A 12,767-nucleotide genomic window follows, 5' to 3' on the forward strand; every position below is an offset into this window, starting at 1 on the left:
TAGTATATATTTCGTTCTTTGTAAGAGATTTGTAGTTGATGATTCTCTCTCTCTCTCTCTCTCTCTCTCTCTCTATTGCTTAACAAAAGTCGAGGGAAGGCTGGTGCTTGAGAATTTTAACGTTGGTCTACATGAGAAGCATTACTTACCATGTCTTCTCAACCGGTCTAATTTGGTTGACAAGTAGGCTGTTGGGAAGAGTTTTTGGTTTTTGTGTGTGTGTGTGTGGTAAGCTTTAGATTGTTGTCTGGCCCTACGTTTTATCTTTATCTTCATTCTTTTCATGAAGTCAAGTATACATCGAAGTTGATGAAACCTTTTGTTGCCTGAATGTCTCTTTGCCAAGGTTTTTATTTGTTTGATCTGCAATTCTGATGTGCTAGGAATGATTTTGCAGTTTCTAAATCTCTTTGGAGATGCACAGTCTATCAAGAAGGCCGAGGATCGGCATGCTAAGCTATTTTTACTTCATAGGAGCAGCACATCAGAGTTAAAAAAACGGCAAGCTGAAGATTACCTATCTTCTGACAAAGGAAAGATGGCAAAATCCTACTCTGGTGTTCCTTCACCTGCCCAGTCTATTATGGGAGCATATCCAAATGCACAGAATCAGTGGGCAGCTGGTTATGGTGTGCAGCCTCAAGCTTGGCCACAAGCTACACAAGCACAGGGACAACAGTGGACCCCTGGTTATACCCAACAGGTAGTTTTCTGATATAATGAAACATGTCGTTGTTCAAGGTTGAAAATGCTGAGGGTTTTGTTCCCTCAGATATTTTAGTTATGAGGTTAATATAGGGATGTTCCTGATAACAATTTTGTTCGAGATAAGAGTAGGCCCCTTTGTATGATTATCTAATTCGTTTGTTCATTTTTTCTTCTAATAGGCATACAATGCATATGGTGGTTATCAGCAAGTACCGGCAGCGGTGCCACAGACTGCTGCTTATCCTGCTACATATCCCGCTGCCTATCCTGCGCAGGTACCTATTATGATTGCTCAATATCCAAAATGTGTTGCAACAATGTAGTTGGGTCTTTATATGTTGCACTCTATGGTTAGGTTGTTTATCTAGTTAAATACTCAAAAGATATGTAAACTATTGGGTAAATAACTAAATATTAACACTGTCCAAGAAGAAGAAACTGTTTTAGAAAACAAGATGGAAAAGGTCTTTATTTTTTAACTTAATTTTGTTTTTCCTTTATTTCCTAGTTGCCCACATTTCTTTTAGCTAATGGTATAAATATAATTTCAGCCGGCGGCTTACCCCCCACAAAGTTATGCACAGCCAGCAGCAGCAGCTGCCGGTGCTGTAGCAGCTGTTGCACCAGCTCAGCAACCTGCTCCGGCTCAACAGGCGTATTACGGGACCTACTACCAGTAATTGAGGTCGCAGGACTAGCCTGCTATATTTTCCCTATGTAAACTAATTTTCTCCTTTTGTCAACCTGAGCAATAGATGTTTCTCTTTGGGGACATGTACTTGTAGCTTACAAATATCTTGGTTTTGATCACTCGGCTTTAGTTTTCAATGACACATGTATTTTAGATGTAGTGTTTTTCTTCCTGATATAATAGTATTCGTGAAGGTTTCTTGTAATTTTTTGTTTCTCTACCTTGAATCTATCATCTCGTTTAATACCGTTGCATCTTTGTGAACCTTTGCATGCCGGTGGCATTCAGGTATGCCATTATTCGCCATTATCCTGTCGGTTGAAACAGTTTCTTTTCATCAAGCAGAAGTTGATAATTGGAAGCCCTGTCCCGAAAGGACTTGTTTGTTTCGATCATTTGTACTTGGCGGGTGACATGTTCCCTTTTCCTCTGCCCAGAGAATTCCCCTTCTTACCTCAAGTAGCCAAAAACCCAAGACTCCGACTCCCCCTGTCTTTACGTTATGGTACGAGGGTGACACTCGTATGTTAAGTCGGTGTCTCCTTGGCTGCTTGCCATTCTAAACCATGTTCCGTGTTTGCGAATAACAAAGCCCAATCACATGACTTGACCCGATTCGGAATACCCAAGATTTGGAGTGTCAGAAAATCAATCAAACCCACCTGGAGTGTCTCATCACCGCTGGTTTCCCTCCATCCAACAACAGCCGTCCGTTTTGTAGAATCATCACGCGGCACTTTCGTCTCTCCGCATTTAAAAAATTAATACTCACACGCTACCTCCCGAGGTTTTCAACGAACGGCCACGATTGGATGTTGAACCAACGGCTGTGATACGCTCCTGCAAAACCCTTTTAAGGATTAGCGAACAAGGCTAAGGCCGGAAGCGGAAGAAGCAGAAGTTAATCAGCAGAACCCTGTGGAGTATTTTACAAAGCCCCCAAAGCTCCGAAGCTCTCAGTTTCTAATCCGACGGCTCTTCGCTGGTTTTGAGGTCGGTGAGGTTAGGGAATCCCGAGGCGCCGCGAAGCCGGGGTTTAGGGTTTCGGATTATATAGCCGGATCTGCGGCCGATCAGTGAGTTAGGGTTTTAGCGAAGAATTTTCAAAGTCGTGTAGTGCGATTGCATGCTTTGAGAGTTGGAGGAAGCAATGGCGAGTTCGTATCCTGTACCTGTTAGTGCTGTTCAGGTCAGATTCAGTCTCTGTGTACTCTATTTTTTTTGTGCATGTATTTTTGTATTTATTTTGTATTTGTGTGCGTATTTGAGCAGGTAGGGTCGTATTTTGTGGGACAGTACTACCAGGTGCTTCAGCAGCAGCCCGATCTTGTTCATCAGTTCTACTCTGATGACAGCACCATGATTCGTGTCGATGGTGATTCCACAGAATCCGCTAATGAAATGCTGGTAATTTCTTTTCAGCTTATCTTCATTGAATTTTGATTGATTTAATTATTTATTGTTTTGTAAGATATCGGAATCAATGATGTTGCTTAGAGTGGAGTACTTATGGTTGAGGTGTTGTTTGAGCAGCAAATTCATACGCTCATATTGTCACAATACTTCACTTCGATTGAGATCAAGACTATCAACTCCATCAATTCGTTGGGTGGAGGTGTTCTTGTGATGGTCACGGGTTCTGTCAAGTCGAAGGAATTCAATGGTAGGAGGAAGTTTGTCCAGACGTTCTTCCTGGCTCCTCAGAATAAAGGTTACTATGTTCTCAATGATATCTTCCAGTTTCTCGAGGAGGAAGTTGTTTTACAGCATCCGTCATCCATGATATCAGAAGGCCAATTTGATATTCAACTAAATGCTTCTAGCCCTCATCGAGAACCACCAGGTATTTTGACACCGTCCTGTTGGCATATATTTCTTTGTTGTTGAGCTATTATTTGATTTTTGTGTATTTTGAGATATCCTGGTCATTTATTTACATGTGTAGTCCTTTCTCTAAGAGATACATATATCCTTTGTCGCTCGATCTTTAACTAGTTTTTGAAAGGTGTGGTGGTTAAACAAATGGTAATATTGCTCTTACAGATGGATACTCTTTTGCTTTAACTATATGCATGTGTAGCTTGAAGGTCCGTGCATATGTATGTTTGGAAGCTCAAAATTATTTTCTTCATTTTAGAGACGTTCTCTTCATCCGCCATTCAAAAGATGTTGAGAATTTGTTTTTAGCAGAAAGTTTGGTCTCTTTGTATTGGATATAATTGGGTGTTTCCCTTTGCAGTTTCTGACTATGTTTTGGAGGAAGAGGCCCGGGAGTATGTGAACTCTGTTGACATAGAAGATGATCCAGTTGATAAGTATAGTCTCCCAGAGCAACAGGTGCAGCACGAATTCGAGACTGAAGTTGTGGTGGAGGAAACTCCTCAAGAGGAGACATATACTTCGTATCAAAATTCTGTGAACAATGTGCAAGACACTCCGGCTGCTTCTGTGGAGGAACCAGTGGGAGAACCTCAGAAGAAAACTTGGGCTTCTATAGTATGCCCCTCTTGTTATCTGTCTTTGTGCATTATTTTGCTTGTTTACTCTCTGGCTTCTGCTCTGTTGGGTTTGCTTGGATAACTTACTATTTACCCTTTTGTTATGTATGTTTGGTAATAACAGTTGCGAGTCGCTAAGGGACCGTCCGCACCAGAAGTAACTCAACAACCTTCTTTTAGAAGTGTTCAAACTGCTTCAGACTGGAATAGCACCTCTCAGCCCCCTGTTGAACAATCTAACTCTACTTCAGACTGGAGTTACACACCTCAACCCACTGTAGAAGCGGCAGAGGAGAGTTACATGCCAGATGATGAAGGTAGCCTTCTTAACCAGTTTGATGCCTCTGTGACGTAGTATAATTAGATTTAGTCAGTGCTTTTTGTTGAATGTTGTTTGTTTCTCCTGGTTATATTGCCTTGCATGTTTTTATTTTGGTGGGAAATATAAGAGATTTTTTATTTTCTGATGGTGCTATTAACACACCATCTTTCTATTCACACACCTCATCTATTTTTCTATTACTATAATTCAATTTTATTTACAAACTACCCCCTTGAATTTGCTTTATGATTGCCTCTCATCATAGATGGGGCGTGTGAATAGAAGAAAAAAGGTGTGTGAATAACACGAGCCTTATTTTTTTATCAGTTCTGTGGGTTTTTGAAATGAGAAGATAAGAGCTTGTTCTCTTACATTGTAATTTTATGTGCTTCATACTTGTAGTGGTTTAAGTGTTTATAAGTTGAACCTTATGTTAAAGTCTGTCATTTTTCAGGTGAAATGAAATCTGTCTACGTAAGAAACTTACCTCCTACCGTTACCGAAGGAGAAATTGAGGAAGAGTTTAAGCACTTCGGTCAAATTATACCTGATGGTGTCTTTGTTAGGGCTCGCAAGGTGACTTTGTTTCCGTAGTTGTGCCATTTATTTATGATTTTGAATGAATCTAAAGTATATTTTGTTGCACACAGGAAATTGGAGTCTGCTATGCTTTTGTTGAATTCGAAGACATGGTTGGTGTTCACAATGCACTCAAGGTTGGCCTTTTTTATTCTTTAAATCATTGATGTAATTGCATCACCTTGTCAGTTTCCTGTTATGTGATTAAAGTCATGATTCTCCTATGGGTAGTCTTGGGAATTTTGCACTTCTGTTTGCCCATTCATTAAGTAGAGAGTTTCCGTAAGTGTATGATGCTATCTTTCATGTGTCTGTCTTCCTCAAGGAACCAAGTGTTGTGAGAAATATATGAATCTTGGGGCCTAGATCTAGAATAAATGTTTTGTATTCTTTTTCTCGTTGAGCAGAATGTACCTTAAAGAAATATGATTTTCTCATGTCAATTTAAAGCTAAGATCGTTTTTATTCACATCTTGCTAGTAGTATCGCATGACATTAGCATTGCTGTCTGTCAGCCTTCTCTTCCTATTGGGTGCATTAGATTTAGTTTTCATAGACTCCAGTGTCAATTGCTCCATGTAGCATGCGCATGGCCTGAAATTGCTTTCTTTGCTGTAGGCATCTCCAATTCATTTGGCTGGAAGACAAGTGTACATTGAGGAGCGAAGACCAAACAGCGGTGGTGCTGCTCGAGGAAGTATGTATTTTCAGATGCTGCACAATATAATTTAAGTCTTTATTTGCATCCTATGAGTCTTTAAACACTATAGTTTAATTTTTGGAATGGTATTGAAGTTGAGCACGGATAAACTTTAAGCGCATGATAGTTGAATTATAGGTCCTGGGAGTCTTTAAACACTAGTTTAATTTTTTGGAATGGTATTGAAGTCGAGCGCGGATAAACTTTAAGCGCATGATAGTTGAATTATAGGTCCTGGGAAATCTTGGTGGTTCAAGACAATAAATTTTTTCATTTTCAGTCTCAGTGAATTAATTCTTTAAATGTCCATTCTGAAGTACATTGGCTTGTTTTATTCAATGTCCTTCTGCAACATAATTTATTAATTGCTTAATTAGTTATAAGTCTTCCATGGAACCAAATGGTTGTCTAGTTCAGTGTAAATGTTGGTGCATTTAGAAGAGGATTAAATGATTAATTAAGCCATCTACTTTCCAGGTATTATGTAACTGCATGTTTCTGGTACCCTAACTTGCTTGTGATACGATGCATTTGTGTTTTCTCGACCAGGAGGAAGGGGGAGAGGCAGAGGCAGCTACCCTATTGACGCCACAAGGGGGCGTTTTGGAGGTCGTAGTTCCGGCAGAGGCGGTTACCAGGACAGTGGTGACTACAACAGAGGGAGAGGCAATGGCTTTTATCAGCGTGGCACACGATAAGCGGCTAGTTTTGGAACTTCTGAATCCACACAGAAAATATATCGAAAGAATAGTTTGTCAAGGTGCGGATTCCAGGTCCAATGTTTTCCGCTAGATGTTTCATGAAATTGTATTTGTACGTTTTGGAGTGTCATTTTACATGAGCTGAGAAGTTTATGTGGACAATTCAGTCTCTGTTTCTGGGTATATGTTTTCTCCCCCCTTGGCTTGTTTTTATCATGCAACTCAAGTGGGAAATTTTGGGGACTTTGTATCCCCAAGTTGTGAGGGAATATGATCACGATGTTTGTTTCAAGTTATTTTTCAAGTTAATCCTACAAGAAGCGTTTCTGATTTTGATTTATTTTGCTTTTGTTCAACCTCTTCTGGATTCCACTTTGTCATGACTTTACATTTATTTTCCCTACCCTTTTGGTCCCATAGCACAGCCTATATGGTGGTAGAGATATCTTTTTGTGTTTTAGATAATGGCTCATTTGGATTATGTAGTATCCAAAACGACCACTAGAGGATGATTTGAACCATTTAGCCGTTTAGGTGATCACATGCCTCAAGTATTCCGCTTTCCGCACCCCTTTCTTTTATAGGAGGAGCTATTTCACCCGGGGAAAGTATGATTGGTGTTTATTAGATAAATCAATCTCGTTCATATGTACATTATCAGATAAAGCTTGAATCTCATAGTAGTCTGGTAGGAGCTTGTGAAGTATAGACACAAAACGCATTTTAAAATACAAACTGGAGATGAAAGTAACAAAAATCGGATTTCAAAAGAATCGCTAGACAATGTTAAAAGAAATTGTTGGATTCCTAACTAGAGTTTGGGGCCAATTTTATGTCAAGTGTCATTTTCGTGAAGTGGTGAAATATTGTTGGTATGTATGAACTAGGAAAATTGAAGTTCACTCAAATATCATCACTGTCTGCTATCCAACCTCTCCATAGGGCCTTGTCATCACAGGATATGCATAGCCAATGAACCAATAGTTCTTGGACTAAACTGTGCTTTCAAGCATGTTTCTGGTACCCTAATCTGCTCTTCAAACGATGCTTCTGTTTTTTTCTTGACCTGGAGGAAGGGAGAGAGGCAGAGGCAGTTACCCAAGTGACGCCCCAAGGGGGCATTTTCGAGGTTGTAGTTCTGGCAGAAGTTACCAGGATAGTGGTGACTACAACAGAGAGAGAGGCAGTGGCTTCAAGTAGGAAATTTTGGGGATTTTGTAAGAAAACCTTGTCCAATTCTCATTCATCCTCGAACCATCAATCAACTTGCAACCTCACAACCTCATCTACCCTATCCACTGACCTTTGGCATAGCCGTTTAGGTCATGTTTCCCATCTTCCTTTGAAATTCATTGCTAAGAACTTCTTAAATCTTTCCGTTCAGCCAATTAATGCTTGTCCTATTTGTCCTTTGGCTAAGCAACATTGCTTGTCTTTTGGTGTGAGTTTCATTTCAACTGAAAAACCATTTGATTTAATTCATTGCGATATCTGGGGTCGCTATAAGCATGCTTCTCTTTCTGGGGCTCATTACTTTCTTACTATCGTTGATGATTATACAAGATTTACTTGGATTTTTTTTATGAGACACAAAGATGAAGCCCAACCAATTTTAAAACGATTTTTCAGCTACGTTCTCACCCAATTCACATCTCGCATTAAAGCTTTTCGTAGTGACAATGGTGGAGAGTTTCTTTCACTTCGACCCTTTTTCAATGACAATGATGTAGTTTTTCAACATTCATGCGTTTACACGCCCCAACAAAATGGGGTTGTGGAACGTAAACATCGTCATATTCTGCAAGTGGCCCGCGCTTTAAAATTTCATGCTCATCTCCCTAACCAATTTTGGGGGGATTGTGCTCTTCATGCGGTACACATCATCAATCGATTGCCTACACATGTCCTTTCTTTTAAAACTCCGTTTGAGTGTTTGTACTCAAAACCGCCTCCATACCATCATCTTCGTGTTTTTGGTTGTTTGGCATATGCTACCAATGTTCATCCTTCACACAAATTCAATTATCGTGTCATGGAATGTATTTTCATAGGTTATCCTGTTGGTCAAAAAGCTTTCAAATTGTATAATCTGTCAACTAAAAAGGTTTTTACAAACAGAGATGTTTATTTTCATGAAAATATTTTTCCATATGCATCCACGAAGCCCAATTCTTCTGTCCCTTCTTCGGCCCATTCAGACAACCCAATTCCTCTTCCCATCCATGGCCCATATCTGATTGACCATGTTTTTGACTCACACTTCTCTCCTTCTCACCACGACAACAACAACAGAGACTCTTCTCTCTTTCCTTCCCCATCTCACGATCTCGCTTCACCATCTCTGCCGCCACCTTCCCTCCTCCGCACCTATTCCCGTCGCAAAATACCTCCACCTCTCTCAGATGCCCAAAACCCCAATCCAATCACATCGGCTTCGGTTCCTTCTGATCCCGTTTCGGCGCCCTCTCCACCACCTTCTCCGGCCGCGGCATCACCATCCAATCCGCAGCTTCACGCCCAACCTAATCTACCTCTTCCTCCGTCTGACCCTACACTCGCCCAACACGATCCGTGTCTGCCTTCACTCGCCCAATCCGACCAGTCTCTTCATCTGCCCGACTCTGAACCTCCTCCTCTCTGTCGCTCTAGTCGCCCGACTGCCCCGCCGGCGAAGTTTCAAGATTACATCTGCTCCAATTTTTGCTCTGACCAATCTCCCTCTGTCATGCAGGTCCGACAAAAGGTACTCGTTATCCATTGTCCAATTATGTTTCCTATCATCGTTATCAGCCTGCATATCAGAAATTTGTTGCTCAGATTAGCACTGATGTTGGACCCCGATCTTATTTTGAGGCTGCTACTGATCCCAAATGGCAGCAAGCAATGCAGTCTGAATTGCAGGCACTTCAAGACAATGGTACATGGACTCTTGCATCCCTTCCCGCTGGCAAGGTTCCCATTGGTTGTCGATGGGTTTACAAGATAAAGCGCAACTCTGAAGGATCGATCGAGAGATATAAGGCGAGACTCGTCGCAAAAGGTTTCACTCAGTTGGAGGGAGTCGATTATCAGGATACTTTTTCGCCCACCGCCAAAATTATCTCTGTTCGTTGTTTATTGGTCTTAGCAGCTGCCCGTGGCTGGTCCCTTCATCAACTTGACATCAACAATGCTTTTCTCCATGGTGATCTGGATGAAGAAATTTACATGTCACTGCCGCCAGGTCTTCAGCGACAGGGGGAGAACCACTTGGTTTGTCGCCTACACAAGTCATTATATGGGTTGAAACAAGCATCCCGTCAATGGTTCGCCAAGTTTTCCGAAGCCATTCGTTCAGCTGGGTATGTGCAATCAAAAGCCGATTACTCATTATTCACTAGAAGGCAAGGCAAGTCTTTCACTGTTCTCTAGATATATGTGGATGATATTTTGATTACTGGCAATGATCCTAAGAGCATAGCTGATGTCAAGAAATTCCTACATAGTAATTTTCGTCTTAAAGATCTAGGCGACTTGAAGTATTTCCTAGGTATTGAGATTTCTGCATCTAGGAATGGTATTTATATTTCTCAGCGTAAATATGCTTTGGAGATTATCAAGGATGCAGGGTTATTAGGTGCTTCTCCTATTGACACTCCTATGGAACGTGGTTCAAAATTGTGTGATAAGAGTGAACCACTAAAAGATCCAGGAAAATACAGAAGATTGGTTGGGAGATTAATATATCTCACAGTTTCAAGACCGGACATTACGTATGCTGTTCATGTCTTGAGCAGATTCATGCACCAACCTCGAAAGGATCATTGGGATGCAGCCTTGCGTGTTGTACGCTACTTGAAAGGTGCTCCTGGTCAAGGTCTCTTCTTTTCTTCAAACAGTGATTTTCGGTTGAGAGCTTACTGTGATTCAGATTGGGCAGGATGCCCACTTACTAGAAGATCTACTACAGGGTACTGTGTTTTTTTGGGTCCATCATTAATCTCATGGAGGTCGAAGCGTCAGAAAACAGTCTCCCTTTCTTCAGCTGAGGCCGAATACCGTGCAATGGCTGGAGCTTGTTGTGAATTGACACGGCTTCGTTTTTAACTTAGAGACTTGGGAGTTTTGCATCAAGAGGCTGCTTTATTATATTGTGACAATAAAGCTGCATTACATATCGCAGCTAATCCAGTTTTCCATGAACGCACAAGACATATAGAGATGGATTGTCACTTTATAAGAGACAAGATTCAAGAAGGTTCTGTTGAAACAAGATTTGTAAGTTCTATGAATCAACTAGCAGATGTCTTAACCAAAGCTTTGGGAAAGGAGGTGTTCATGCCAATGATTCGCAAGTTGGGAGTGCAAGATATCCACACTCCAACTTGAGGGGGAGTGTTGGAAAGTCAAAGCTACAATGTATGGAAAATATTCAGCAAATCCGATCTATCTTCCCTATTAGGAATGAGTTCATATGTGTATATTTGTTTCCTGATATTGTTCATAATTATAGGATAGTTTCCTAGTTAGTCTCTATTGTTCATTGTATATGTAATCTCCTTTGTATCAATGAAAAGTTATTCCGCCAAGTTATCATCTTTTCAGTTATGAGCAGTGTTTCTGATTTTGATATCCTATGCTCTTGTTCTTCACTTCTTCTGGATTACACTCACCTTTATTTCAAGACCTGTTAATTTTCTTTTCTAACCATTATTGATCTTTTACACAGAAAAGAATGCTTATATAAGTTATATGTAAAATTGATCAGGCGTTTATAAATAGGTTATGATCAAATTATTATTCTCATCTAAACAGGTTTCATCCACTGAAAATTTCCTCTTTAAACAGGTTTCACCCACTCGAGACTAATATATTTACAACGCAGTCTACTCTATTACAAAACTTCTGCAATCTACTTAGGCACTTGCAGAAGTCATGATTCCTCCATGAATATAAGGCGACATGGCGCCAAGATCTTGTCGCCGATCTGCTTCATCTTCATCTTCATCGTCTTCCTCTGTTGTCCATAGGAAGCTAGCATATGCTGCATGGACAAAGCTGAATCAAGAAGGGAAAGTCATGTCAGATTTTGGCCTTCAAATACATAGGATACAACATTTACAGTACAGCATTGGAACTCTTTATTTCAAACAACGATGTGTTACATACCTGTCTTGAGGTGCAGCTTGGACTGCTCGTTCATAGTAGCTTAAGGCTCTATCTTCATCATGGTGCAACTCCCATATAACCTTGGCGTACTGTGCCAAAATTTCACCATCATTCGGGTCTGCTAGGATCGAACGCGAGTAGTATTCCTCTGCTAAAGGAAGGTCTCTCTTGGTCTGAAGAAACAAAGCAAGTTAGTACATATATAGTCACAAAGAATTCTCAAATATGTACAACACAAAGTTACACAAAGCAGAATAGGCTCACCTCATACAAGAAATTAGCATAATTTCCTAGAAACAAAGGGTTTCCCGGATGTTCCTCCACCATCTTCTTGTAATGCTCCTCCACACCCTTGTTGTTGTCACCTCCATCTCCACCACTGCTTTTCCATTTAGCCTCACGACCGCCCCGGCCGCCGCCACTTCCGCCATCAATCCCAAGTCCCTTTGCAAGATGCATTTCTTGACTTACTTGACCTCTCTGTTCTTCAAAACTCCCGCCCCACATTTTCTGCATAGTTATCATATCCTCAGATAAACTCACCTTCTTCACCTTCTCTTCCAAACCAACATTATCACCTCCAATAGCCTCAACCTCTTCTACTTCCTCTTCATCATATTCCCTATCACTATCTTCTTCATCATCATCTTCACCCAAATCAGCCGAGTTATATGTCGAAAATGACTGTATAGTCTGCAATGTTATGCCCCTGGATCTCGAGTTGTTGTGTTGGTACAAATCACAGAAGAAGGGATCATCTTCATTTTTCTCACAAGACGCAGCATATGCCAGACCTTCCAAGTTCCCATCAGACTGAGCCCTCCGGAGAAACCCGGAGGAAAGATCAATGGAGGGAGAGATCGGTGAGGAACTGTGTGAGATGTTGAGAGGCCCAGGTGTGTGAAATGAAAACTTATTGGGTGTGCTGTGGATTGAGCTTGGTTTTGGCTCAAAGTGATTGCCAAGTGGACTCTCGGCTGAGAATGATGCAAGAAGGGATCCAATGACTGGTGTTGAAGAGCTTCTTAGCAACATGATTCAACCTTTTGATTTAGATTATGAAACTCTGCAAACAAAAAACACAGTATATATATATATATGAGTACATGCAAATGAATCAAAGCTTTATGCCCATGAATCTGCATTCTATAAGGGTTGAGCAAAATTGAATAGCTTTTGGGCAAAGGAGGAGGAGGAGGAGGAAGAAGAAAGCATACCACTTTATGAAACTAGAGACTTGCAAATGACAAAGAAACAAAGAGAGGCTGGCTCTGCTTATAAAGGGTGCAGAGCTTACAGCTGGGAAATGTGTCTTATTGAATTTGATTTCTGTTTTGTTGTGAAAATGAAAAAGGAAAAAGAATTTTTTTTTTTTTTAAAGTAATGAAAGGAAAAAGAATTATGATATTGTATGAATGGT

General features: G+C 40.7%; 3 protein-coding genes across 3 annotated transcripts in view; 2 read left to right on the forward strand and 1 right to left on the reverse strand.

The window, feature by feature from the left end:
- Positions 1–1,602, forward strand: part of LOC101312803 (pre-mRNA-processing factor 39-like) — a 6,460-nt gene extending 4,858 nt beyond the window's left edge. The window contains exons 10-12 of the mRNA XM_004292195.1: positions 347–703; positions 888–983; positions 1,260–1,602. Coding sequence (XP_004292243.1) covers positions 347–703; positions 888–983; positions 1,260–1,388 — 582 coding nt within the window. The 3' untranslated portion in view covers positions 1,389–1,602. The remainder of the gene's footprint in view (positions 1–346; positions 704–887; positions 984–1,259) is intronic.
- Positions 1,603–2,277: 675 nt separating this feature from the next.
- On the forward strand, positions 2,278–6,538 carry LOC101300770 (putative G3BP-like protein-like). The gene is made up of 9 exons (XM_004289937.1): positions 2,278–2,588; positions 2,672–2,806; positions 2,933–3,242; positions 3,639–3,895; positions 4,022–4,214; positions 4,674–4,795; positions 4,870–4,935; positions 5,417–5,501; positions 6,045–6,538. Exons 1-9 carry the CDS (start codon positions 2,550–2,552, stop codon positions 6,194–6,196), a joined length of 1,359 nt encoding a protein of 452 aa, XP_004289985.1. The 5' UTR covers positions 2,278–2,549; the 3' UTR covers positions 6,197–6,538.
- Positions 6,539–10,939: 4,401 nt separating this feature from the next.
- LOC101302796 lies at positions 10,940–12,639 on the reverse strand. The gene is made up of 4 exons (XM_004289944.1): positions 12,565–12,639; positions 11,612–12,413; positions 11,348–11,520; positions 10,940–11,236 (listed from the first exon to the last, which is right to left on the reverse strand). Exons 2-4 carry the CDS (start codon positions 12,380–12,382, stop codon positions 11,095–11,097), a joined length of 1,086 nt encoding a protein of 361 aa, XP_004289992.1. The 5' UTR covers positions 12,383–12,413; positions 12,565–12,639; the 3' UTR covers positions 10,940–11,094.
- Positions 12,640–12,767: the final 128 nt, after the last annotated feature.

The sequence above is a fragment of the Fragaria vesca genome, linkage group LG2, assembly GCF_000184155.1.
Source record: "Fragaria vesca subsp. vesca linkage group LG2, FraVesHawaii_1.0, whole genome shotgun sequence".
Lineage (NCBI taxonomy): Eukaryota > Viridiplantae > Streptophyta > Magnoliopsida > Rosales > Rosaceae > Fragaria > Fragaria vesca.

Bases quoted from the DNA above. Each gene is read 5' to 3' on its own strand.
- LOC101300770 (XM_004289937.1), top strand. From the start codon at position 2,550: ATGGCGAGTTCGTATCCTGTACCTGTTAGTGCTGTTCAG. The intron at 2,807-2,932 runs GTAATTTCTTTT...TTGTTTGAGCAG, and splicing joins AATCCGCTAATGAAATGCTG to CAAATTCATACGCTCATATT. The intron at 4,936-5,416 runs GTTGGCCTTTTT...TCTTTGCTGTAG, and splicing joins GTGTTCACAATGCACTCAAG to GCATCTCCAATTCATTTGGC.
- LOC101302796 (XM_004289944.1), bottom strand. From the start codon at position 12,382: ATGTTGCTAAGAAGCTCTTCAACACCAGTCATTGGATCCCTTCTTGCA. The intron at 11,521-11,611 runs GTGAGCCTATTC...TTGTTTCTTCAG, and splicing joins ATGCTAATTTCTTGTATGAG to ACCAAGAGAGACCTTCCTTT. The intron at 11,237-11,347 runs GTATGTAACACA...TTCTTGATTCAG, and splicing joins CAAGCTGCACCTCAAGACAG to CTTTGTCCATGCAGCATATG.